This window comes from Erythranthe guttata, chromosome 9, assembly GCF_056151865.1.
Source record: "Erythranthe guttata isolate IM_541 chromosome 9, IM_541, whole genome shotgun sequence".
Taxonomy (NCBI): domain Eukaryota; kingdom Viridiplantae; phylum Streptophyta; class Magnoliopsida; order Lamiales; family Phrymaceae; genus Erythranthe; species Erythranthe guttata.
The window spans coordinates 14,644,319-14,671,301 of NC_142541.1; the positions used below are offsets into that span (position 1 = coordinate 14,644,319).

Sequence of the window (26,983 nt, forward strand, 5' to 3'; positions counted from 1 at the left end):
TCGAGCTCGACAAAATTAACACGTGCTCGAGCTCGAGCCAGAAAAAGAAGAACTCGACGAGCTCGAGCTCGAGCTCGACAAAATAAACTCGAGCTCGAGCTCGAGCCAGCCAAAAGAGGCGAGCTCGGCTCGAGCTCGGCTCGTTCACACCCCTAACTAAAACTTTAGCATTTAAAAAAAACATATATAAATATAATTATTTCCCCAAATTCAGTACATCCTCAATAAATTAATATTCGATAAATTAATAACCTCGTTTAAATAATAGTTTTTTCTTGTACCGACTCTGTAAAAACCAACTAAATTATTAGTTTGATAATTTAATATTTCACTAAATTAATAAAATATTGCCAATCTCAACTGTATTAATTTATAGACAATTAAGTGTACTCAAAACCTACAGTATCTCAATTAATAAATAATCTGTCTGTGTGTGCAACTCCTTTTATTTATTTATTATTTTTCTTATAAAAAAAATCAATATTATCGCAAGAGAAATTAATCAGAGTAATTGACAGAAAATAAATGCTAGAAAATCTTCAATTATAATGAATTAATTAATACATTTACATATCTCTAGAAGAACTTTGTGTATGAGATATACTTTGGGCAGACAAAAAATATTACAAGATAACAATATTTGTGAGATCCAAGAAATACAATTAAATATGTTTGGACAAAATAGTGAAATACCATACTGTGGCTCACAATTTCCTCAAAAAGTCAATAATATTTTTCCAAGAAAGCCCCATAATTGGGACCCCTTTTCTTAATATTTATATTATGATGCTAAACTACTACTCCCTCCGTTCATAGATATGTATGTGTATTTATTTTTAATGGGTAATGGCAAATAGGCCCATGACAAGGGCACTTAATAAAAAGAGGGACGTCCAATTTTTTTATCTTTCAAATAAATTCATTCCATTCAAACTTATTTGCAAATAAGGAAAATCCCTTTATATATACCAAAATTACCCCCAATTCATTGAAACCCAATTCAACTCCAATTTCATGATTTACACCACCAATTTAGCCCAATTTCATCAATTAACTAATTTTAACCCTAATTTCAATTTGTACCCCAATTTTAACCCTAATTCTTATCAATTCCACCAATTATGCTCTAACTTCCTTAATATTACACATTGACCCCGGATTTAAACAAATATATTACATTAACCCCCCAAATTTTCTTTTTCAGAAATTTTTTTTTTCTGAAATGTTTTTTTTCGGGCCAGATTCCGGCGTTGACCTTTTTTTTTTTTTTTTTAATTTTGTTTTTTCTTAAATTTTTTTTTAATTAATATTACTGTCTTGGCTGCTAAATTACTGTCTCCGGCAGTTATTTAACTGCCGGAGACAGTAATTTAGATGTTAATTGACTTTTTTTTTCTTCAAAAATATTTTAATTAATATTTACTGTATTCGTTGCTAAATTACTGTCTCCAGCAGTTATTTAACTGTTGGAGACAGTGATTTAACTGTTAATTGACTTTTTTATTCTTAAAAAATATTTTTAATTAATATTACTGTATTCTTTTGCTAAATTACTGTCTCCAGCAGTTATTTAACTGTCGGAGACAGTAATTTGACTGTTAATTGGCTTTTTTTCATTTTTCTTCTAAAAAAAAAATATTTTAATTAATAGTACTGCCTTAGATGCTAAATTACTGTCTTCAACAGTAATTTAACTGTCTTAGACAATAATATTAATAATATTACTGTTCGGAAAAATAATATTCATAATATTACTGTTCGGAAAAAATAATATTCATAATATTACTGTCCCAAACAGTAATATTACTGTCTGAGACAGTAATTTAGTAGCCAAAACAGTAATATTAATTAAAATATTTTTTTCTTCTAAGAAAAAAAAAAGTCAACGCCGGAGACCGGCGGTCAACGGTGGTTGACCGACTGGAAAAAATTTCAGGAAAAAAAAAGTTTTCGAAAAAAAAAAAAAAAAAGTCAACGCAGAGACCGGCAGTCACCGGCGGTCAACGCCGGAATCTGGACATTTCAGAAAAAAATTATTTTCTGAAAAAAAAAAATTGGGGGTTAATGTGATATATTTGTTTAAATCCGGGGTCAATGTGTAATATTAAGGAAGTTATATCATAATGGGTGGAATTGATAAGAATTATATTGTTGAGGGTATTTTAGACTAAAGACATGGGGATGTGCTTAATTGAGAGACTATTTTTTTGTGGACCAAATTGCATTTAAGTCCCATGTGATGAGCCTTTTTGCCATTTGCCCTATTTTTAAATAGGTGGCTTTTTTTTTTTTTTTTTTTCCCTTCACACAAGTTTTAAGAATTTCAATAAATACGTCTTGATTTTAAAAAAATGGGACAAAAATACCATCTTTTACTTACCAACTAGTGCATGAAGGACTCATTTGGTTGACAAGCCTCTAAGATCTTGATAAGATTAAATAATATAATGAAAACCTAAGGCAATGTTTGGAACCGTTTTGGATCTTATTTTGATTTCATTTTGAGGAAATATGTTTTGGGGGAATAATTTGAGAATGAAAGTAATGTTTGTTTGTATTTTGGAAGGAGACAAAATACACTGTAGAAGTCAAATCATGTTTAAAGGTGTTAGAAAAAAATATTTTTGAAGAAGTAAATTGAAAGGTGAAGTGATGTTTATTTGTTTTTTAGTGAAGACATTTTTTACTGTAGCAATCAAATCATTTTACTATAGCAGTCACATCATGTCTGGAGGAGAGAGAAACTTTTGAAATTGTTTTGAGAAAATGATATGAAAAGTGTAATAAATCTCATTTTGTTTTGGGGAAACAATGAGAACAAAATAAAAACGGTTCCAAACATTGCCTAATTATTTTATTTTCTAGGACATCTAACAAAAAATTCACTAAAAAATAAGATAAATCATGATAAAATAATATTTACGGATCGACCCAACAAATTAACGAAGAATCAAATATCAAACAAAATTCAATTATTTAATTAATCATGGTTAATCCTCGAAACAAACAACAACTTGAGCTTGGACAAGATAATGAAACATATTCCAACAAGTGTCAGTCCCCTCAAATACTCTTCATCACATGTCCCTATTTCACTTTACACATGAAAATGAATACTCTAAACCACTTGCCTATTATGACTCAATTTTCTTGCTGACGTCATCAATTCTTTTTCAACAATATTCAAGCAAGTGTCAGCCAAAATATCTAACTATGATAATTGTGTGCAATTGAGCCAAATCGAAATGAAATGAAGTAGAAGTTACAGTCAAAATCTTGAATTTTTATTTTTATTTTATTTTAATATTTACATTATACCATTACCAAGATTCAAGATCATTATTACATGCGGTTAGCAAACTATATTAGAGAAAAAAAAAAGACATTACATTAAGAAGCTGCAGCTAGAGGAGGCCAGTGAGATTCTTCTTTCAAGAACTTCGAATTACAACTATTACTCGTTTCCGTTTCGTATTGGCTTTTTTTTACGTCTTCGTCCTCTTCTTCATCTTCGGCATCCCACAAGAATCGAGCATATGAAGCCAGTACATAGCTGCCGAACAAAATCATCGTTGAATAGGTTCAATAAATCTAGTATTCACTCAATACTCAAATAAAATTAAAAGAAAAGGAGAAAATTCTATTATTTGTTCGATAGTCAATCATCGGAATCTCATCGAGAATCAAATCAAGTCCATCGAACGTTTTTGGCCACAAAATTAAAAGTCGAAAGAATCAAAACAAAGAAACCGAGATCTTTTCCAAGCGCCTCGGCTCCACGGAAATAATGAGCCAAAAACACTCAATGGACCACCAACGATTTTCTTGTCATTTTTCTCATAATTGCAGGTGTTCGTTCGGAATTTTATTGTAATAAACTTTCGGCTCGAGATACTAATACAAGATTTGGCGCAACTACGATCAAGAAGCTAATTTTTCTCATAATTTCAGGTGTTCAATCATAATTCTATTGCAATAAACTTTCTGCTCGAGATACTATTACATGATTTGAAGCAACTACGATCAAGAAACTACGAATAAAAAGCAATGTGCTCACCAGTCATCAGGGTCGGATTTAACAGCTTGATTGAAATAAGATTCGGCTCTAACGGCATCTTTTTGCGTCTGCCAAATTAGATCTGCGTAAAGAGATAACGCATTTCCGTCACTCGGGTTCGCCAAAATCGCCCTTCCGCAATACTCCTCCGCCTTTGCCAAGTCTCCCTTAACCTATACACCAAACCCACATAAGTAATAATTCAAAGATCAAACTATCAACGGTTAAAAATCGAATCTTTGTAAGTCGATCGACGTAACATAGCGATTTCGATACAATCAAGCGCACACACACACACACACACACAAACAAAAAGGTAAATGGTTGTCTTAATTAATAAGAACTAAGCACACAAATAAAATTAAGCATAATTACGAAAATACCTCTTTCAAGAATTGAGCATAATTTGTAAGCAAGAGAGGGTTTCCAGGGTTAGCTTGTATCATCATTTCATAGTAGGCTTCCGTACTCTCACGCCCACGCCAATTACCCGGATCCCGCGAACCCGACCCGTCTCCCGATCCCCTCCCGCCGCCGCACAGACCGCCGCCCCCGCCTCCCCCAACCCCTCCGCCCACCACCAGCGTCTGCGGCCCCCTCTCCGGCGCCGCCGAACACCGCCCCTCCGCAGCACCCAAACCGGAGCTCGACAGAAAAATGGATCCCACATCCAGCACCCCATCTCTCCTCTCCTTGATTTTCGGGGAAGTGGGCAGCCTCAAACCCTTCTTGGGCTTAGCCGGATCTTTGAGATCCGAATCGAACACGTGCCGGGTCGGGGTGGCGGTGGGGTTGCTCCTCCCCAAACCCTCCTCGGAACACACCGTCAGAGAAAAAGACCGCGCCCTCGTTAACTGGGGCAGGCTGTCGGACTCGGGCGAAGACCCGGACCCGGCTGTTGAATTGTGCAGCCATGAATTCAAGATCGGCGTAGAAGAACTTCTCAGCAGCATTTTTTTTTCTTCTTTTCTTTTCTTTTTCCCTCGTTGGGTGGAGTGAGGTGGTGGGGGTTTTTATAGGAGGAATTGATGGCGATGTAGGATTGGAATCTAGTGGTGAAATTGACAAGGAATTATTTTTTGATGGGCTGATCGATAAAATAATTAATTTATTTTTGTGAAATTGGTCACGTGAAGATGCATTAGGTGGCGGCCGGAAACACCGCTGGTTAGTGGAGGAGGGCCCCCTGGTTTCAGGTTTTGGCCCACCAACGGCGGAGGAGGAAGAAAGGGATTTGTGTAACCAATAGGATTCTTGATTGATTTACTGACTTTTTTCACACTATATATTAACTTCTTTTTTTTTTTTTTTAAGGGAAATTACGGGGACTCGTGAGTTAATATCAAATTACAAAAATACCCTTCATTTTTAAGTAATTACAACCATCAACTATGAATTTTCTTACACGTCCATCTTTACGGTATTAAATTTAGTGTGATTTTCTAGATTATGTGGAATATTTTTTCAGTTAGTACCCGATTTACCTCATTCAAGCTCCACAGTTTGAAACAAGATGATCATAAGATGTGTCTTTTGGCTTGAAAATATCAAATTGTAGTGCATTACAAACTAAGTTTTTGCACAAAACGAGTACAAAGTGGAGAACATTCCGCGGAATCTAGAAGATTTTGTTGACTTTTACGCCTTAAGGATGAACGTGTAAGAAGATTTATAGTTGATGAGTAGTGTAATTACCCAAACCTAATGGGTTATTTCGCACTTTTACCTTACATCAAGGGTGACCCTCATTTAGACTTATTTTTAATTAAGTAATGAATGCAGTAAGATATTAAGAGTAAATAAATATAATTAATATTCCAAAATAAGTGGAGTAGTACGTTGAAGGGGCTAACCAAACTATAATGAATACAGCTGTATAATTAAAGACAATAATTAAATAAATTAATTCTCTAAATCAAATTGTAAAAGAGAAAAGAATCATTTTTTTACCAAAATATAAATAGGGGATGTTTTGAAATAATTCAAATTTGAAACTATATAATCTACATTTTACCATTTAAGCAATATTTCCCTTAACAATTGGATTTTAGCAAGCATTGAAAAAGTGCAATATGTTACTTCTTATCACATAAAACAAAGTCATTTTATAGTTTTCGATTCCGTTTGGTCATTCACCATTTTCACCGTACATTAATTTACTAATTCCGTTTTTCAAAAATAGAAAAATCATACCAATGATTCGCTTTTCAGAACCGTTTGAAATGGTTCGATTTTCTTTCAAACGGTTCGATGTTGTTTGGTTTTCAATTTGGTTATCCAACTTCTGTACATGAACCAAACAATTCAATTTTTCAAACATAAAAAATCAGTACAAATGATATGGTACTCGAAACAGTTTAAAACGGCTCGATTTTTTCGACTTTTGGTTTGTTTTTTCAGTTTTTTTTAATCGTCCCGAAAAGTCATATGTCGTGGCAAGTGCCACATAAATTTCATGTTACTTTCATCTTCCAACTTTTCCATAGATCAATACACAATCACTTCACTACAGCATATGGATAATCTCATATTGGATGATAATTAATCACATTTAATTACTAATTAAGTGACATCTAAGAGGCATTATCTCATCAACTTTCTAACTTGCCTTGCCAATAAAAGGGGATTGAAGAAGATAACCATCACCCATAAATTGAAAAACTACACTATTATGATATTTAGCAAATCAATTTTGGGCTCCACTAATTAAGATTTATCTCAACTAATCTTGTGGTGCAAAATTAATCTAAACAACTTATATAAAATCTTTGTAGCAAACTGATCCAGATTGATTGCATGACTGACAAAGACTATCAGCCAACCACACTCCAGTCCCATTGCTAATGGTAAATTACACATGCACCCTGAGGTCTGCTAAAATAACTTTAAGGTCCTTGTAGTATTGATAATTACAATCACCCCTAAAACATTGTTAAAAACCCTAACGAAATAAGGCAGTGGATTATTAAATCCTTATTATTTTATATAGAATTTATAAATTTTCGTCTATGGTAGCATTAAAGGCACCGTCGAAACAACTTTAGAGCATATCGGTCCCCAAGACATGAAATCTTGGCTCCGACAATTGTTTCAGGGGTGTGGCTGTAATTACCAATATCAGAGGGACCTGAAAGTAATTTTTTTTCTTTTTTTTTTCGGCCACATAAATTTTATTCGTTAAGTTTACATTTTTTTAATAACTCGTTGGATGATCGAATAACCGAGCAACCGAGCGACACGATTCAGAAAAGCCCGTCGCATTCGTTTCTCGATGATTCGTTGATTTCACAGTTTTCTCAGACCAATAAGCCTGAGACAGAAAGAGTGTTACCTGGGCACACAGATTAGACCACTTCACTTGACCTAAACATGTGCACTAATTGATGTTTACTTCTTCGTATAATAAGGTATTGGCATTGTCCAAAACCGGGACCATGACCTGCCCTCTTGGTTCTCTCGTGTCAATAATTCTGCAATAAAACAAACAGATAGAATGAAGAGAAACAACATGTAGGTTTCAAAAGTAAACTTCACTTCTCTTTTGGTCTCAAATCCAGCTAATAAAGGGCCCTTAATGAACAAAACACTTACCATGTTCGTCACTCCACTTTTCCTTCTCTCGTTTTCTTGAAATCGTCGGTAAATATTAAAGAAAGAAAAAAAAAACACTGGGGGCGAACGGATGTGCGTGTTTGTTAGTGCATGTGGGGTGGTTGAAGCTGCATGTACATATTTAACTGTCTAAAGTAACAATCATTTCATATTAATTCAGACGACTCGAGAAATGTTTGGGAGTATTTGTTCTGTTCTAACTTATATAAGCATATGTATTACAATTTACACGACAGCTTACGAAATTATTTTCTAAATCGAGGACCGTTATTTGGTCTGCCACCGTTTCCTCGATCCCACGCAGAAGACCAGAAGAAAAGAGATATCCAAAATAGAACAGCAAAGAAGATCTGCAGAGTATCTTGAAATCTGGTGAAAGTCTTTGTTACTCCTGATAAACACGAAACCACCGATATAAGCTGAACGTTCATTTAAATGCAAATTTAGTGGAATATACCATTTCCAAATCAATCAGCATAATTCAGTGAATCATAAGAAAGAAAACGAAATTAAAACATGCAATTTTCGAGCTTTACGTGCGACAAAATTAAAGCGTCTCCACCATATACGAGTAGTCCATTAGAACGACGAAGGGGACTTCCAAATAAACAAAACAAAACAATGACCACATGCAATCAATTCCAAGTGAAAATAGCATAATAACCAGTTGCAAACTAATTCTTCTTCTTTGATAATTTTTCCTTGATAGTTTTTTCTTGGGGTTGTTAAATCAAGAATCGAAACGAAAGCCGTTTTGCTAAATTTACAAATCGTAAATTGTAAGAGTTTTAGATTTTATTCAACACTACTCGATATATAAATGTATATGTATATTTAACAATGTAATAAGTAACAACACTTAAACAAAGATACAGTTGCTAAGTCTTTCAAACTGATTTATTATTAAAGTTGGAGGGGCCATAGTCATGGGCTTTATATATATTTATTAATATACTTCAACACCAAAGAGGTCTTTGAGCGACTTTTTTCGCATAGATAAATGAGATGGCATCTATTGAAGTAAGGAATCTTAGTACAACTTTATAATTGAATTCAACTTTTTTCTTGATTAATTTATTTTGATTATTCATTTTCATTTATTCGAATTTTTTTCCCAAATAAAATGCTAAAAGTTATTTTTAACATAAAAATAAGACAACTTTTGAATCATTAAAAAAGACATTGGATCGTAAAAAATCGTACAAATCGATACAATATTGTAAAATCATTTTTTTGAAGATTCAATGAAAAAAACTGAAAACTCAAAATGAATCAATGGAATTAAATCATAAATTGTAAGAGTTTCTGCGGTATCGAAAACGATTCAAACAGAATATCAGTGCTACCTACCCAACAATAATGTAGATCAATTAGTTATCGCATTGAGGTGGAAATGCTAGGGTATAAATATGTTGATCGGAACTTATGCAGCAAATATGTATATACTATTTCTTCTATAAAAACCGACTAGAAATTGATTTCTAGCTCCCAGAACTATTCAAAAGGCAATAGATAGTTCTTTAAAGAAAATCAAAACAGAAAATTAAATGAATCTAACTTTTTCTTACAGATTACGAGCAAAATATACCTAAATTCAACTCTGGCCTAATGTTAGTGGTTCGATATAAATCTCTCTTTTCGATAAATGAAATAATATCCTCGATTAATCACAACCGACCCTCCCCAATGGTATGATCTTAAGCCTCCAATGTTATTTATTTGCTTGTTTCATAGCTAAAGATTTCACTATATACACACAGCACAATTTCAACATTCAAAACAATAAAAAAAATGAAATCATTAAAAATTCTCGTTCGGAACCAACGGATCCGTTAATTATCCGCAACTAAAATAGTTAGTACGATGGCGGCAGTTTGATTACAGCTAGTTTTGATAACACCTCTTACTTTGCAAGATGAAATATTATGCAGAAAAATTCATTCATTTTTTAACTAATCAAATTGAACGGCCACGATCACTTTCTATTTTGAGGCACAGACTAATTTCTAAATTATTATAGGATAATTTACCAGGCAGCAATTCAAATCATCACAGTCAAAATTGAAATCAGATTCAGAAAAAAATAAATTTGAAGAACAAGTACCTGAAAGTGGAGACAGTTGTTCCTCGGAAGGCGGCTCCGGTTGGGGACCGGCGGCGTGGCAGCGGCCTGACCAAGGAATGCGTTTGAGGGGAAACGAACGGTGGAGATTCGTTTGAGATGAAGAGGAAGAAAGCGGAGAAAAGAAGGTCATCAAATTGACGGTTGCGGTGGTGGAATTGTAGAACGGCGGCGGAACACGGTGGCTCTGGTGGTGGTGCTTCAAGCTCGTGGGGCGGGGAAATGGACAACAAGCCATTTCGAGGGAAAAAAAAATTTGCTTCTGAGTTGCTGTATCGGTTGTTGGTTCCTACCGGGGCTTTGGAAGGTCGGATTCGGATTCGGATCCGGATCTGGATCTGGATCCGAATCCAAACGAATAGGCCCGTTTACACGTTAACGGTAACTGGGCTGGATTTGGAGCTCTGTTACGGTAGGGACTAAATCAGGACCGGCCCAACATTTTGGATAATGAAATAATAAATTAATAATCACCTTTTTTAATTTTTATGTTCTCAAACAGAATTATAATTATTTTTTCAGTTCCAATAAAAAAAAAAATTCAAAAACTCTAATGCCAGTCTGATTTATCATAATAAATAGGGTAAATTATAACCACCCTTGATGTATGGTCAAATTACGAAAACCCCCTTTTGTTTGGGTAATTACAATCACCCCTCAACTATAAATCTTTTTACACGTCCATTCTTGCGATTTCAAATTTAGTCGAATCTTTGAGTTATATGGAATTTAATCACTTTTTTACCCGTTGTATCCCATTTGAACTCCACAATTTGAAGCAAGATGATCATAATATGTGTTTTTTGGCTTGTACATATCAGATTGTGGTGCATCCAAAACTGTATTTTAACACAAATTAGAGCACATTCCACGAAATCTATATAATTATGTTGAATTTGACACCATAAAGGTGGAGGTGTAAGAAAAAATCATAGTTGAGGGATATAGATATAATTATCCGAACAAGATGAAGGTTTTCGTAAATTAACCATACAGGAGTGGTTGTGATTTACCCTAATAAATAAACAGACTGAAAAGTGAAAGTCACCAAAACGGTAAAGTCAATAATACTTGAACTAAATTGTTAAGAAATAATGACAAAAATCGACTATTTTCTTATGGCGCATGAGCCTTTCGACTTCATCTTCGAGGTGGGAGCACTCATCTACGCGACTGTATTCATTATGAAAACAACAGAAACCTCCCCAAAATAGGGATTCGTCACGGGACTCTCACAAGCAAAACGAGACCAACGCAGATCTGATCTCTTCTCGATCGTGTACAAGATGTTTGACAATAGAGCCGTTAAGAGTTGTACCGGAGTCCTCTTGGGTCATAAAGACCGCTTTAACGATGTGGTGCACTTACTTCTTTTCCCTTGTGATGTTCGTTCGGCCGGTCTGCGGTCATTGTACCGAGTGCTCCTCCATCTTAATTTGGGCATCCTTTATCGGGTTTTACGTGCAATTTATCTTATTCATTTCGACGACGCCCATATAAACGAAATAATACTTGGATAAAAAGTATTGAAATATATAGTACATGCGCATGCACTATAGGGAGCTAGTTTGTAGCAACAGTTTATAGTTAAATTGTTTTGAATATATCTTATTCATTTTTTTTTTTTTTTTTTTTTTTTTTGAATATTTTGAAAAGATTTACAAAAGCATTCAAAGGAAACGACACCACCATGTTTGGTTCTATTTTATGATACATTTCTGACCATTTTTTAATATAAATATCAAATCAAACAGTAACCACCCTTTCAGACAAGTCCAATCAATTGAAAGGGGGGTGGTTTTCTGACCCCCACCCCCCACCCCCTGGCCCCCAGCTTGAGAGAAAAGAATCCCATTAACATAACAAAAACGACAAATTAATTATTTACTGTGTGTGTGTGTGAATTCTTGAACTGATTGCAGATTCATAGAGAAGCATCCAAGAGAGAAAAAGAACTAAGAATTAATATTTAATTGATAATCATACAAATAAAATTAAATAAAAACTAACAAGAAATTAAAATTAAAAATATTGTTTATAATAATTAAGGTTGATAGAGCTTGTTGCGACACCTGCATTTCCAGGAGAGAAGATAGTAGTAGCTGTCATGATCTTCTTCTTGTCTATGGGGTGACGAATCTTCTTGATAATTCTTATTATTAAATATAAGATGGGGTGGAATTACTAAAATAGCCTCGCATGGCCTGCAGTTCATGCATTTATTCACACATCCAGGTGGCCTTGATCCCAATATCATCTTCCTCAGCTCTTCATCACTTCTTGAATATTCCTCAATCCCACCTGCACCCACTATATATATACATATACATGCAAAATATTAATAATTAAATTAAAAAAAAAAAGGGATGCTGGGGTTAATTGTTGAGTTAATAATTACCTGATTTAGTGAGAGAAAGAAAGAGGAGAGATGAGAGAGATAGAGTGAGAAGAAATAGGTGATGGTGATGATATCTGTAGTTTCTTGATAATACAGACATGATCAAGATTAGTTAGTGTAAGGAAACAAAAAAAGAATGGTGGATGTAATATTGTAATGAAGATATTTGTGTGGAAGGATGGATAGGGTGTGTTTGGGGAGAGTGAGATTATTTTTTTGTATTTGAAGACAAGAGTTTGGTTTGCTGTATTCATGAGAAGGGACAACACAGTTTACACTGTTCTTTTTTTTCCTCTTTTTTTTTGGGTAAAAAAAAAATCATCAATTAAATGAAATGTCACACAGAAAACAATGTAGGGTTTTTTCTCATTTTGGGAAATTGTTGTATTTGATATGAATGTGGATGGGGTGGATCATCGAGTGTACTATTTCAGATTACAGTTGAATCTCGATAAATTAATAATTTTGTTTAAATAATAATTTTTCTCGGTCCTGACTCATAGTAAATGTATTAAATTATTAGTTCGATAATTATAATATTTCACTAAATAATAATTAATAGATGTCTGCTAGTTGAACTACTGTATTAATTTACATACGCTTAATTGTATTTACTCAAGTTTTAGATTATGTCATTTAATTCGAAGTTGGAGTGTGACAGATGATTTGAAATAAAAAGAGTAGTTAATCTAAAATCAATGTTTTAAGAGTTACACAACTGCAGTCAACAAAATGGACAAGAATTATTTGACTTTTTTGAGGGGGTCTTTTGGACCAAGGTCATTATTTCAAGGGCTCCCTCTGCAATTAAAAGGGCTTTGAAAATCAGCAAAACTTTCTTGGAAATGCTGACTCAGGTTAGAATATACACACAAATTCTTCCCTATAAATGTTTGTATATTCACACAGTAAAAAATACTGTGTAGTATAAAAAAAAAAACCCTGAAAAAACAAAATTTTCAAATGAATAAAATAAAAAACCCTAATAGGAAAATATAGTTTCACCAAACTGACCAAACAGTTATATATGCCTTACTGTTCATATTATATATCAATAAATAGTCAACCTTTTTTAGAAATTTGTGTTTATTTAGATATAAAAAAAAATAGAAAAAAAGAGAGAAGGCCCCCAGCCCAGAAGGGCATTTCTGGCAATGCGTACAAAAATTCAGAAATTAAACAGTAAATTAAAGCAAAAGTTTCACCCACTTCACCACTGGGAAAAATGAATATTCAGTAATTAGCAAGGTCGTAAAAGGCGGTAATCGGGTCCGAGTCGGTCAGGCACCGACTCACGATTAATCGGTGCGGCGGTGATTAATCGGTGATAAATCGGAAATAAATCGGTTTTTTAAATTTAATATAATATATTTCTAAATATTATTTATAAATACTCCAAACATATATAAAAAGATATTTAAACATAGTTATATCTCCATCATGAATATATCTTAATAACATAATAAAAGTTTAATAATTATAAGATCATAATACATAAATATCCTTATAAAATATAAATAAAAAAGCAAAATTTTTGAATTAACATTTATTTAGTTCTTTAACAATAATAATTAACATAAACAAAATAAGACATAAAACCATATTTTCTTTTAATAAAATCCAACTTTTATTATGAATTCTAAAAAAAAAAAAAAAAAAAAGCCGATTTTTAACCGATTTTTGACCGATTTTTGCCACGGAGTTTGACCCGCCATAAAGGTTTGACCGCCTCAGACCGCCTAAAACCGCCTCACAGGCAAAAAACCGATTTTTCAAACCTTTACACTAAAATCGTAAAGGTTTTGGACCGCCTCGGCCGATTTTTAGAACACTGGTAATTAGAGATATGTTAGAATCCAATGGAAATTTCACTGTTGTTGAGTGAGTCAGTAATTAAAATCGTGTAAGGATCTTCTAATATAAAGTGCGCCTTTAGTTTACACAAATCTTTTAGCCATTTAGATGATGAACTATTAGTAGAGCCAAAATCTTTGAACACCAATGAGGGAGAATTCATCGAACACTAACACTAACTTCGAAAGGCACATATATACAGAAAAAATTCGAATTGAAAATTTCGAATGTGCCAAAGGGTAAAAAAGGGCAGAGATATTACGTTATTCTTACATCTTAAACACATGTTTTAAGGTTACTCACGGTCAATCTTGCGTTAATGCCACCCGCCTTATGCAATGTCCTCAATCGTACATTCCTTCTTGTTCCCAAATATCAACAAGGAAATCTACCATTTCCTGTCGATTTTTCCGTGCAAATAGTTGGAAAATTGGTTGGAAGAAACCGATAATTGCAGATATTAAAAAGGAAAAAAAAATACGAAGAAAAATGGAATTAAGAAGCATACCTCAAGCCGAATAGGTCTAGGGAACGGCTTTTTGCTCTTAAGCAAACTATCGTTGGTTATATTCCAACAGCAGAGCATAAACTTTTTGGCAAGGCAAAGACGCAAAGATCTAAAATTAAAAAATAAAATAAAATGAAACCATGAATAACGAAGCATTTTTTACTTGTTTTTTTTTCAAATGAAGTAAAGAGCAAACCGATGTGTAATATCGAAACAAATCAAGAAGTTTTTTTGTTCATACAATAGTTGCAACAAGAATTGTCACTAGTAAAAGTCAACGACTTTATTGCTCATGAACATCAAGATTTTTAAGGTGGTGTTTGTAAAAGCTTTTATTATATAAGCAAAAGTTAGTGACTGCGAGTTAAGTTAAGAATAAGTGATTATTTCTAAAAAGTTGGGGGTGTTTGCAAACACGTACTATCAAAAATCAAATTTAATTAGTAACTATTAGAGAAGTTATAGAGTTAGTAAATAAACTAACTTTTAGCATATTTTCGTGAAATAACTAAAATTAGTGACATACGTGCTTTTTTCAGCTAGTGACATATGTGTCTTTAAATTGGAGAAGCAGCTCCAATGGTGAGCTTCTCGGATTATGACTTAAAGCATCTTATTTTAAGAGAACCAAAAGTACAAATCGTATTTCAAACACTCAAAATCATAGTGTATACTTACAAGATTTTTGCCGAAAAAATAAAATAATTATCTTACCTACATTTGGGCACATACAACTGCTGAACCCGACTCACGGCTTTTTTATTCCCTACCCATTTCTGCCTGCCCTGGTTCCAGAGAAGAAGACCTAACAGCCAAACCCTCTTCAAATCAGATCCCACTTATCATAATATAAAATATATATTTTTACAAATTATATTATATATATATTAACTCACCATTGTTTACAAATTCGGTTGGTTTGATTAAATCGCCAGCACCATGGGCGCCATTCGTCTGATTCGGTGTATTTTTTTTCGAGAAGATGCTGCTATACGATTGTACTTCCTTATAGCCCATCTCACAATTGCTGAGCATACGGAATATTCTCAGATATGGTAAGCTTTTTCGGAGCTGACAAAGAAGGGGGTATTCGCCCCTTCAACAACTCGTTCAACGAGGCGTCAATTTGAGCTTAGTAGCACACCCAAGAAAAACACTGCTCTGTTCCAATTAACAGTATATAGTCAAACTACATGATAGAAGCAATCATATCCGTTCGTTGATGTCGACAAAAACCGACATTTTGATAGCATGTATTAGACGTTGAGATTATTTTCTAATTTCCAAATTTGTCCATGCGTAATAATAAATGTTACCAAAATAGAGGGATATATTTGTCATTTCATTTGTAATCGAAGAAGCAGAATGGACATCAAGAATGGACATCAGCATGGCTTCAAATTCATTAAATAAAATAACTAGATGCAGAATTCGTGCGACAACAATTTATCGGAAGTACTTGAAAAACTTAACTATAAAAGACAAGTAGATATCGAATTAAAACGACAAATCAAACTCCGAATACCAACTCCGATAAATCAACATATCCAACTTCCGAATCAGCACTCAATCGAATACAATTCTCTCAAGAAAATGCATTTTTTTTCTTCCTAGAGCACATAAACTTAAACACAACAAACGCATAAACACCTATATAAGAATAATCAATCTCAAATATAAGAAACAAAAATGGTATCAGCAAATAAAAAAATCTTACTTTTCCAAACAAAAACACAAATAAAAAAGCTGATAGAAATCCAATTCCAAAGCCGAATTAAATGGAATACCAGAACATTATAAAAAAAAAATTAGGGTATGTTGGTAATCAGAAATGCATACCCCATACGAGCAATGGCATGAAAAATCCAAGCAGCAACCGATCCGAACCGTAAAAGGGCACCCACCATAAACATCGATTGAATTAGGTTTTTCTTTTCACAAATCTCTGAAAATCAATACGTAATTTTCATATTATTAAATGTATTTATTTTTCTGCACAAATTCATAATTATCGAATTTATTTACCTGAGAGAGAATATCTTTTTCAATTCTCTCCCCTGTTTTGATTTTTCCTTCCTCGAATCGATCGATTCACAGTGAAATGCCCTTCGGGTGTGATTGCTTAGGGTTCTTCTTCTCTGGAAATTGGGTACCTAAACTGCAATAAAATATCAACAGATAATAAATAATGACTTTTTATTTAATCAATAAATAATAAATAATAATAATTAATAATTAATTAAAAATGATTAATCCTTTTTTTTCTTCCCCATTCAATTAGCTGAAAGGCCTGACACCCGTGTGATTGGATATGGCCTCTTCCACTCTTTTTTGGGCCAAAAATGTGATTCTTTAATTAATTAAAGAAAAAATAGTAAATTATGGAGGTGTTACATAAAATAAAATAAAAAACAAAATTAGACATTTCATATTTAATATGAGAATTTAATAAATTTAATACAAGGTTTAATCAAATATTTTACCGACTAAATAACTAATTAGTCAGTGGAATATTATTTTAATCTATCTTAGCACAATGTAATTCGATTTAGGTAAACAAACGAGACCTTAGTACATAGTTCGATTTAAGACAATAATAGAACAAATTAAATCCATGCACATATCAATGGGTTGCAACTTGCAACGATTCAATTACACTGTTCAAGTTTATTTAAATTTAAATATAATAAATTTACTTAATTATTTAATAAATTACATTTAATTAATTAATTTTTTCTACCATCCCTAGATAGAATTTATTTTAAAAATATTTCTATTTAAGACGGATTCAAAATTCCACCACAATAAATCAAAAATATAATTCATAAAAGGAAATTCATAAACTTGCTGCTTCATAAAAAAGAAAAAAAAAAACATAAATTCAAGATTAATTTTTTTTTCTCTTTACAATTTTTTTGCAGTTAAAAATATTAAAAAAAAATTAAAAAAGAAAAAAAGAAATTCAATAGGAGTAAGCAATCCTCTGCACACGACCCTTGAGAATCCCACTGTACAGAACCGCACGATTGGCGGGCATCACTTTCTGTAGCCCAATAATTTGATTCCCACAGCAACTCTTTTGAATTCCATCAGATTCTCTGTGTTTCCTTCTGTACAGTTCCCCATTCCCTCTCGTTTCTCTTACATCATCTGCAAATCTAACTCTCTTACTCTTATTCTTCTTCCCTTTCTTGCTACCACCTGATAAAAATAAAAAATAAATAAAATAAAATAAAATCAAGGGCATGCATTAATTAATATTCAATACAATTCAAGAAATCATAAAAAATAAAAATAAAAAAATGTGATTGATGATTACCTGAAGATAAACAAGATTTGAGGTTTTGATCGGAATGGGAATCGTGATTCCGGAGAATAAGGGAGGTGGAATGGAGATACCTTTCCCGGCAAAGATCGAACAGGATTATCGTGCCGGCGGAAACCGCCATAGCTGTGGCCAACACCACACCTTGACAAGTCAACATAGAAGACATACGAAAAACCAGTTACACTGAGGGCAAACGAAATTTATTATATGAACAAGAGTTTTTTTTTTTTTTATACTATATATATAATATTATTAAATAGAATTATTTAATATATAATATTAGGCTGTTGGTTTTATTCATACAGATGTACTTATTTGAATGGAACAATTATATATATAATTAATTGAATTTTGCTTTAGTGGTGATGAGCCACACGTCACCTGGAAATCAGAGGAAGGTCAAATATTTAACACCAATAATTTCTATTTTAGTCCTTTTAATTATTATTATTATTCTATGAATGAAAGTTGAATAATTTTATTTTATTTATTTGTCTGATTGAGGTTTTGTTAGAAAATATGTGATTGTTTGGTTTTGCTATACTACTGAATTAAACGAGCTCAAAATAACGATCGATCTCAAATCAAGTATTTGATATCTTGCGGTCCAAGGGGAGGCACTGGCTAAGCTTAGACCACTTTTCTATGCAAAAAAGGAGGTTTGGTCCGACATTGTGGTAGAAGGTGATTGCTTCCAAGTAATCATAACTCTTCGCAATGGCAATCGTGAACTTTGGAGGCATCATTGAGGAATGTCGGCATCTAACTTTATTTGTTCGTTTAATTTCTTTCAAGATTATTAAATATTCGGGCAATAGTTAGCTCATGAGTTAGCCGTTTTTTTGCTTTTAGCATGTAATAATCTGATGGAAGGTGTTAACTTCCCCTTGAATCTGGCTCATATTGCCTAATAATAATTTTTTTCTCCCAAAAGAAAAAAAAAATGAAATCAGGAAAAAGTGTGACAATCATGGATTTCATGTGTGATTTTTGAGCTTCTTTGAGTGTGTGTGTGTGTGTGTGTGAGAGAGAGAGAGAATCTTGATTTGTTTGGAAAGTTGAGATGAGATTTGTAGAAGTCATTTTCAAATTATTTTTGTGGAGAGAATCATATTTGATTGTAGTCCCTCAAATAACAAGTGTCGATTAATTGAGGAGTTTTTTTTTTTTTTTTTTGGGTCAAAAGAAATTGAAGAGTAGTGCACTTGTATACGCCATTGAAGGTTGGCATCTTCCACAAGTTAAATGAATTATTGCTACTTAGTTGACCACATCCAATTTTGAGGAAGAATTAATTCATCTTATTCAATATTAAAATGATTTTCTCCTATTTTAAGAAACTTGTGCCATGTTTTCAGCTTTGCGCACGTATTATGAATTTTAATAAATATTTCTTGATTTAAAAGAAAAATACATTAAAAAATTAAAATAACCTTGATCGTTATTGAATAAATATAAGTAAAACATGGTATGAAATTTTAAAGTGATTATTAATATAAAACAAAAATATTTCTGTAAAGTGACACTAACTATTGGACGACGAGAGTTTATTGTAAAGTACTTTCTGTATTTATACATAATCACACATATAAAATAGATTGATGTGAATATAATATAAATAGATACATACAAACAAATGTGATAGGATTAGACTATTGAGTATGACCATATAAATTCAACAATCAAACTATTTGAATCTATTGATGCACATTACAGTATTGGTCCCCCAAGTTTGCACGTTTTTCACTTTTGGTCCCCCATTTACCGCCGTCAACAAAATACACACTAATGTTGTCACATTTTAACACATTTGGTCCCTCCGTCTGTTTGACCGTCAAGAAGTAACGGTCAACTGTTGAATTAGGGCTGAATTTGGGATTTTTCATAGATAAAATTTACACTCAGACCCCTGCATTCTTTTAAAATATTCTAAAAACCCCTAAAATTTTATTCAACACTAATTTAACCCCAATTTCATCATTTAATCAATTTTAACAAACAACCCCGATTTTTACGAGCATTTCCGCAAACCGTTGGCCGACGTTTTTTTTTTTTTTTTTTTTTTAACTTTTTTTTTTCGGCATTGACTTTTTTATTTAATATGATTTTGACGCCGTTCACCGACATTGTATTCTAGGTTAACAATGTTGACTTTTTTTATTTTTCTTGATCTTTTATGAACTTTTTTCTTCTTACTTTTTTTTTCTCTGATCAACACAATTACCGTAGAACACAATAATAATACTATATCAATATCTAGTATCATAATATTAAAATTACAAACTTCTAATAATTTTTTTATCCAAAATTCTAGGGCCTAACTACAATTTAAAAAAATTCTAAAATCTATAATTTGTTCCCCTCAATTTTTTCTTCGTGGAACCGCCAGTGCATCCCAAATTTCTTCCCAAAAAAATATGAAGAAGATGAATTAGGCATGTGCGGAGTAATTTAGAATGAGATAACCACTCTAGTACAACAGTTTTTGGGGCTAACACCGCCCGTTAATTTTTATCTTGAATTTTTTCCGTTATTGAGATGCGTTGACTTTTTCTTTTTTCTTTATTTTGACTTTTTTATGATATTTTTTTCTTGCCAATTATCAGCTTTGATTTTTTTTTAAATTATATTTTTCCATTACTCAACAATTTAAATAAAAATAAAATAAAAATCAAGAGAAAAATGTCAACGATGTTAACCCGACATTCAACATCGGTCAACAGCGGCAAAAAAAATCAATCGAAAAAAGAGTCAACCGAGTTAAAAAGAAAGTCAAGGTCGGATTACCCAATTTTGAAAAATCGGGGTCATTAGTTAAAATTGGTGAATTGATGAAATTGGGGTTAAATTATGGTTGGATAAATTTTTAGAGGTTTTTAGAATCTGTTGAAAGAATATAGGGGTCTTATTGCAATTTTCTCAAAGAAAAACCCCAAATTCAGCCGTTGACCGTTACTACTTAACGGTCAAACAGACGGAGAGACTAAATGTGTTAAAATGTGACAACATTAATGTGTATTTTGTTGACGGCGGTAAATGGGGGACCAAAAGTGAAAAACGTGCAAACTTGGGGGACCAAAACTGTAATTATCCCTCCATATTACATTGGTCCATGGAAACAAGTGTATGCATGGACCATTAGAATCCAATGTGAAACAAACAAACAAACAAACCATTATCTATGATCTCTTTCCTCATTTCACATTGCCACACATCACACATAAAGACACTCGACTATGATTTCAACAAAACGACAAACGACGGCCCCACCAGCATATGCTGGTTTATTTGGTCGAGCTCGTCACACATAGTTAGTTTAACGTTGTTTACACCTCTCGTGCAATCTAATCAATAAAATATGATCTAGTCAATGAAATAAAATCTTATCAATAAGAACAATTTACAAAATAAAAATTAAAGTACATTTCAATAAGCAAACATAGTCATGTAAGAACAAATACAAAGCCAAACAGGCACAATTAAAGTCAGTTACAAAAAATAACGAAGTTCTTATTCGATGCGATGCAAATAAAAAAAAAACGAGCTTCTTGATTTCAACTTTCAAGTGGTCAAAATAGGTGGGAGATAATCCGACTTGGCACCAAGAACACGCGCCTTAGTGTCAGGGAAAAACTCCATACCGGGCAATTCAGTAATTACACCCTCGCTCGAAAGGGCTACGGGGTAACGGAGAAGGTGACCTGGCAGGTCCCGTTCCAGTTCGTCGCTTGCATAGAGGTCCCAGTACTTGTCGGCAATACCGTTCACCTTGCTCACGCACTCCTCACTCTCAGGGTGTAGGAAAGTGTCATCGAGCATACCGAGGTGTTCGTACCATAAGGCCATTCTGAAACCGTGGACCTGGCCCATGGCGGGCTCGTGTGTGGCTAAGTGGTGCGGCTGATAAGCCCCCATCGCTATCTCCGAATCTCTAGCACCGTCCAGCGATCTTTGGTTTATATTCGCCGATCCGACTATTATGTATTCGTCATCAACTGCAATTCCCAAAAAATAAAAGAGTTTTAAAAAATTTATACTTTTAGAGCTTTTATCATTCATCGTAACAGTTTATTTTATTTAGTACTCCCGTGTTCAGTCTAATTGCTAAAAAACTCCCCGTGGAATACGTATTAACAAAGACACCATATAATGTATTTTTTTTACCACAAAACCCCTAAATGGTGTGTTTTTACTAGGGTGTAGTTTGCAAAAGAAAATTGCATTACATGGTTTTTTTGTTAATATTTAAAACACGGGCAGTTTTTAACAATTAGACTAAACACAGAGGTGTTGTATGCAATAACCTTTAGTTAAAGCCAAAAAAAAAGTAGGGGGCTGTGTGCTATAAAAAAAGTGCGTTACAGGGTCTTTTTTTATTTATAACACTGTTTTTTAGCAGCTCAACTAAAGACATGGGTGTCAAATGCAATAACATTTCATCAAACCTAAAAAAAAATTGGATTACAGATTTTTTTTTAAATATTTATAACACAGGGAGTTTTTAGCAATTAGACTAAAAGCAGGGGTGTTGCATGCAATAAAAATCTTTCATCAAAACCAACAAAGAATTAGGGGGCTGCGTCCTAAAAGAGATTGCATCATGCGGGTTTTTTCGCTAATATTTATAACACGAGGGGGTTTTCAGCAATTCAATATAAACACATACGTGGTACTAATTGCAATAAACCTTTGATCAAAGGGAAAAACTTTTTACCTATCATCATCTTGGCATGAACGTAGATCATAAACCTCCGAGCTGCTTGAGCCATCTGATAATCCGTATCGGGATCGGGCGTTTCTGAGGGCTCGTACTCCCCACTCTTCTTCACCTCCCTATTCCCTAGGCAAAAAAACGTCAAGTAGTTTCTTGGATCCTCTTCGATCCCCTTTGCATTAAGCGCCTCGATAATATCCTTATACATCATCTCCATAGTCCTCCTCTGCCAATCCAATATCGCCTGCACCGACGCACTCTCCGGAAAACCCTCCGGCCACATAGGGACCACTATATATACGGTAAACCTCTCCCCCGCCTCGATCTTGCTCACGATTTTCAACGAGAGCTCCTTTGGAATTAGGTGCAGCGCTCCGATATCCTCCACCTTGATATCGGTTGGGTCCCACCCAAAGCTACTTCCCAAGAAGTATTGATTCTCGATATAAATGAAGTTTTTCGCGCGTCGGATCGCGTGTATGTACGCGTCTTGTATGCTCCGGTCGATTATGTTGTCCTTGCCGCTGACGAGGCCCGCCTTAGTGGCCTCCTCGGGGGACTCCGGGAATCCGAAGGCAGCACCACCATCAATCGACCGGAATAATTGCACATTCCAAGTTTCTTGATCGTCGGGGTACGTGACAGGGGAGGGAGGAATAATGACGTCATCGAGCTCGCGTAGGCTAATCAGCAAATCCTTGCCGCCTTGCTTCCTCCACCTCTGCTCGAAGTTGAATAAAACATCCCACGCTATTTGACCCTCCAGACGAGAGTGGATATCATGCCATGGCTCGCGAGGCCCGCCTTTCGTTATTGCGGCCCCAGCGTAGTTGGCCTGGTGGAAATCGTCGTGGTGGGCGGTGTCTAGGGTTCGGAAGAGAGAGTGGAACGGGGAATCGTACCGCCCATCGCAGAGGTCAAGGCCGCCGACGAAGCTCACAATCCTCCGCTTCTCGGGTCCACCTTCGACCGGCAAATCGGAATCCACAACCACGATCTTTTGGTGGTGGGTGAACATGGTGGAGATTTGCAAGTCCTGAACGAAACTCCCACCATCGTCCGGGTTTCTAGGGCACAAAATGCAATTCACATCCGTGCCGTTGAAGTAGTTTTCAGTCTCCTCGTCGTGCGTGGCCATCAAACCGTCTTTTTTCAGCAAGTCAACCGAGGTCCGGTCATCCCAAACGAGCATGAGCACTCGAACGCCCTCGCTCGCTTTCTTCTTCAAAAGCTCGCCCAATGTGATGTCGCCACCTGGCTTCTCTCTCCTTGAGTCACGTATCAACGTCACCTCGGTGTAAACCGACCACCCCGTGATGTAGATGAAATGCTTCGCGTTGGTTATCGCGTCGAAGATATCCTCCCAGCATCTGTGCGGCTCGTAATACTTCCCGCCTGAAAGGGGTATTTTCGGAATGAAATTGTCGGGCACGTGCGCGTCTTGGTATAGAGAGACGCGGCACCCCGTTCTTTGAGAGAAGAAGGTGTACGGTACGCCGGGATACTTTGCAGATTTGATACCGCGGGCCCAGTTTCTATCTCTTGTGACATCGAAAAACTGCAATTTCACGTGGATTTTGGATCCTTCACTAACGGGATTCATGTCCGTGTCGAGTATTTCGACCCACTTGTCGACTTCTTCGCCTTCTAGAAGCTCCTCCACCGGTACATACGCCCGGCCGATTAGGGTTGCTCCGATAGGGTTGTCGTCTTTGACGGTGAATATCACGTTGGACGCCATGTGGGCGCAGTAGATGTGGAAAGACTCATACCATCTCGGGTTATTTGGTTCCTTTTCGATTATTCTTGTTCGCCCGACTCTTGCCTTTTCCAGGTCGATGCTTGCGTAGATCTTGGCGGTGCCTTTGCCGAAACCAACTGTTTCTTCAATGTTCTCCATCAGCTGTACAAGATTACGATACTTTAATCAACGAGAATACATACGTGAAAACTATTTTAAATTGCAAAAACAAATGAATAGAAGCCTATATTCAGAAACGGAGAGTGTCTTGATGTATCAATCACGACTCGTAACACAGACGAATCAAATTCAGAAACGAAGGTGTGCTCAAGATGCATCATAAACACTTAGATGCAGTAAAAAAACTGCAAGAATTTTGATTATTTAACAATTAAAAATGAAATTTCAATCGGAAATCAAATTAAAAAAAGAAAAAATGGAAGATATCAGAATCGACGATCTTCCGACAGCATAACGATGCATCACACAACTCAAACCTTGCTCAAAGTAAGTATTTGAGATCAAACCAAATAAATCATGTCAACAAGATATTTTATAAATATTTTAACCAACAGAATTTAAAAAAAAAAAAAAAAAGTAAATTAATTCAATCCATCCACAATCTCTACCCAAAACACAGTAATTCAAGTCAAACATCTTTGACAGGACAAGTATAAACATAGTCGATCATCAACCAAAAAAATTAAATTAAAATTAAACAATCTAAACAAATATCGAGATCAAAATCAGTACCTTGCCGAAGAAATTCCCACCCTTTCCGGCGTGGAGCGTATCCACTTCGTAGATCGTGGCATGGAGAGTTCCATGGAGCAAGATCTGCGCCATTTTCGCTTTTCACCTATCATTTCATGAAAATTTCAGAAAAAAACCCCAAAATCGCATTACAAAATTCCACACTACAGTATATACTTTACACCCAACACTAATCAAACAAAGTAAAAAGGAGTACACTACAGTTTTCACAGTTCAAATAATTATGAGAAAATTTCGGATCAAAAAATAAATAATAATTTCAACTCAAAAATGAAGAGATCCGATGAATTTACAGAGTGGAAAAAAATTCGTACGAAGGTTTTGGCGAAGAATCAGAGTAGAATGTAATCCGATCTTGTCAGTGTGCGAAGAAGGGAAAAAATCGAAGGTGAGAGAGAGAAAGTAGAGCGAGAAAGTAGATCCTTTATACAGAGGATGGCCTCCATACGCGGTAATCTGATTAACAAGGAAAAAGACACTCTTTTACTTTTTAATATTTTATTTAGGTCCAGATCTTTATGCTATTTGCATATTTAATGCGGTATTATTTTTTTCTTGAATTTTGCATCCATTTTTTTTTCCGTAGGATTGAGATTGATGAAAATTGAAAACTAGAGAAAGTTGACAAAGTCAACATTGAATAAAAACTACTTGTTCGTTATAAGTTTGTTCGATCTCGATTTGTCGACATAATGAACAAAGTTTTCGTTCGATAACGCTATATTAGGACCTTGAGTTTTATTTGTGGCCGGCTTCTATTGAAATTCGTTTGAGCTAGACTGAATTGTTTATCAGATCAAAAAGTGAAATATAACTTGTAAAATTCAATGAAAAATCAAACAAATTTCACTTGTTGTGTGTTCGGTTGGACTCAATATACGTTTACACCTATGATATGGATAAATGTAATTAATTGAATATTAAAAATAATTATAACCAAGATTACAAAAATAAAATAAAATAGATGACTACTAAATCAGTGGAGAAATTATACACATGTATAAAAGAAAAAAAAATATAATTATACTTAAATGCTAAACTAATTTCAGGGCGTTTGCAATTTCATTTAGAGTCAGCTATCTTAGAAATGACAACCAATAGCAGATGAGAACGTGGCGTTGATGGACACGTGGCACGTTACTATTGGTTTTCTTTATAGCATTTTGTAGAATCGTTAAAATAATAAATATGTTTATCTATGATAAAGGTATTTATTGATTATTGAATATATTATTGATTGAAGGTATTGATGGATAGCCCTTTCACTATCTCTTGATTGATCCAATGAATTGAATATTCAATACTTGGCAGCAACTTATATGCATTACGTGTTTTCTCAGTGTATTGGTATCTTGATTTTATATAATACTTGTTTAAAAATATATAAATATTCGATATATATTATTTTATATAGTAGATTACGGTCAACTCCCTGTGATAATGTCAAATTACGAAAATCCCCTCGTGTTTGACACCACAAAGAATGAACGTGTGAGAGTTGAGAAGATTCAAGGTTGAGGGGTGATTGTAATTATGCAAATATTAAGGGTTTTTGTAATTTAATCTTACCTAAGAATGGTGTAGCCGTATTTTACTCAATTTTATATTTTGTTGTTAATCCGCTTGGAACGTGTAACCACAACTTGATGAAAGATATAGGGGTTTTAGGGAAGCACTTCTCAAATTGGTGGGCAAAAGTTAATTTCGAAGAAATGCAGGGGGGCTTTTGGTTCTAATTTTGTATGAACTTTTCAAAGTTAAAAAAATTAAAATTGCCAGCAACTTATATGCATTATGTGTTTTTGGAAAAATCTTTTGAAAATATTTTAGAAAGATAATTTTATTTTGGGGAAAGAACGAAAATAATTTGACAAC

The 26,983-nt window shown here is 34.3% G+C and overlaps 3 protein-coding genes, 1 long non-coding RNA gene and 1 other non-coding gene across 5 annotated transcripts; all 5 read right to left on the minus strand.

The window, feature by feature from the left end:
• Positions 1-3,262: 3,262 nt before the first annotated feature.
• On the minus strand, positions 3,263-5,337 carry LOC105976093 (hypothetical protein). Its single transcript, XM_013001383.2, has 3 exons — positions 4,441-5,337; positions 4,058-4,230; positions 3,263-3,553 (listed from the first exon to the last, which is right to left on the minus strand). The coding sequence occupies exons 1-3, from the start codon at positions 5,008-5,010 to the stop codon at positions 3,391-3,393; spliced, it is 906 nt and encodes a 301-aa protein (XP_012856837.2). The 5' UTR covers positions 5,011-5,337; the 3' UTR covers positions 3,263-3,390.
• A 1,567-nt stretch (positions 5,338-6,904) lies between these two features.
• LOC148768182 (uncharacterized) lies at positions 6,905-7,782 on the minus strand. The gene is made up of 2 exons (XR_016033486.1): positions 7,649-7,782; positions 6,905-7,527 (listed from the first exon to the last, which is right to left on the minus strand). It is a non-coding gene; the product is annotated as an uncharacterized LOC148768182 (long non-coding RNA).
• A 6,300-nt stretch (positions 7,783-14,082) lies between these two features.
• On the minus strand, positions 14,083-16,747 carry LOC105976114 (uncharacterized). The gene is made up of 6 exons (XR_016033485.1): positions 16,577-16,747; positions 16,391-16,496; positions 15,448-15,712; positions 15,266-15,356; positions 14,552-14,660; positions 14,083-14,441 (listed from the first exon to the last, which is right to left on the minus strand). It is a non-coding gene; the product is annotated as an uncharacterized LOC105976114 (transcript).
• A 639-nt stretch (positions 16,748-17,386) lies between these two features.
• Positions 17,387-18,186, minus strand: LOC105975628 (uncharacterized). Its single transcript, XM_013000819.2, has 2 exons — positions 17,871-18,186; positions 17,387-17,752 (listed from the first exon to the last, which is right to left on the minus strand). Exons 1-2 carry the CDS (start codon positions 18,043-18,045, stop codon positions 17,514-17,516), a joined length of 414 nt encoding a protein of 137 aa, XP_012856273.2. The 5' UTR covers positions 18,046-18,186; the 3' UTR covers positions 17,387-17,513.
• A 3,092-nt stretch (positions 18,187-21,278) lies between these two features.
• LOC105975756 (phospholipase D alpha 1) lies at positions 21,279-25,626 on the minus strand. The gene is made up of 4 exons (XM_013000984.2): positions 25,423-25,626; positions 25,088-25,193; positions 22,594-24,496; positions 21,279-21,874 (listed from the first exon to the last, which is right to left on the minus strand). Exons 2-4 carry the CDS (start codon positions 25,178-25,180, stop codon positions 21,441-21,443), a joined length of 2,430 nt encoding a protein of 809 aa, XP_012856438.1. The 5' UTR covers positions 25,181-25,193; positions 25,423-25,626; the 3' UTR covers positions 21,279-21,440.
• Positions 25,627-26,983: the final 1,357 nt, after the last annotated feature.

Coding starts and splice junctions, on each gene's coding strand:
- LOC105976093 (XM_013001383.2), bottom strand. CDS start 5,010: ATGCTGCTGAGAAGTTCTTCTACGCCGATCTTGAATTCATGGCTGCAC. Junction 4,231..4,440: donor ATGCTCAATTCTTGAAAGAG/GTATTTTCGTAA, acceptor TTTGGTGTATAG/GTTAAGGGAGACTTGGCAAA. Junction 3,554..4,057: donor AAATCCGACCCTGATGACTG/GTGAGCACATTG, acceptor TTTGTTCGGCAG/CTATGTACTGGCTTCATATG.
- LOC105975628 (XM_013000819.2), bottom strand. CDS start 18,045: ATGTCTTCTATGTTGACTTGTCAAGGTGTGGTGTTGGCCACAGCTATG. Junction 17,753..17,870: donor CAAATCTTGTTTATCTTCAG/GTAATCATCAAT, acceptor TATTTTTATCAG/GTGGTAGCAAGAAAGGGAAG.
- LOC105975756 (XM_013000984.2), bottom strand. CDS start 25,180: ATGGCGCAGATCTTGCTCCATGGAACTCTCCATGCCACGATCTACGAA. Junction 24,497..25,087: donor GTGGGAATTTCTTCGGCAAG/GTACTGATTTTG, acceptor AATCTTGTACAG/CTGATGGAGAACATTGAAGA. Junction 21,875..22,593: donor TCATGCCAAGATGATGATAG/GTAAAAAGTTTT, acceptor TGGGAATTGCAG/TTGATGACGAATACATAATA.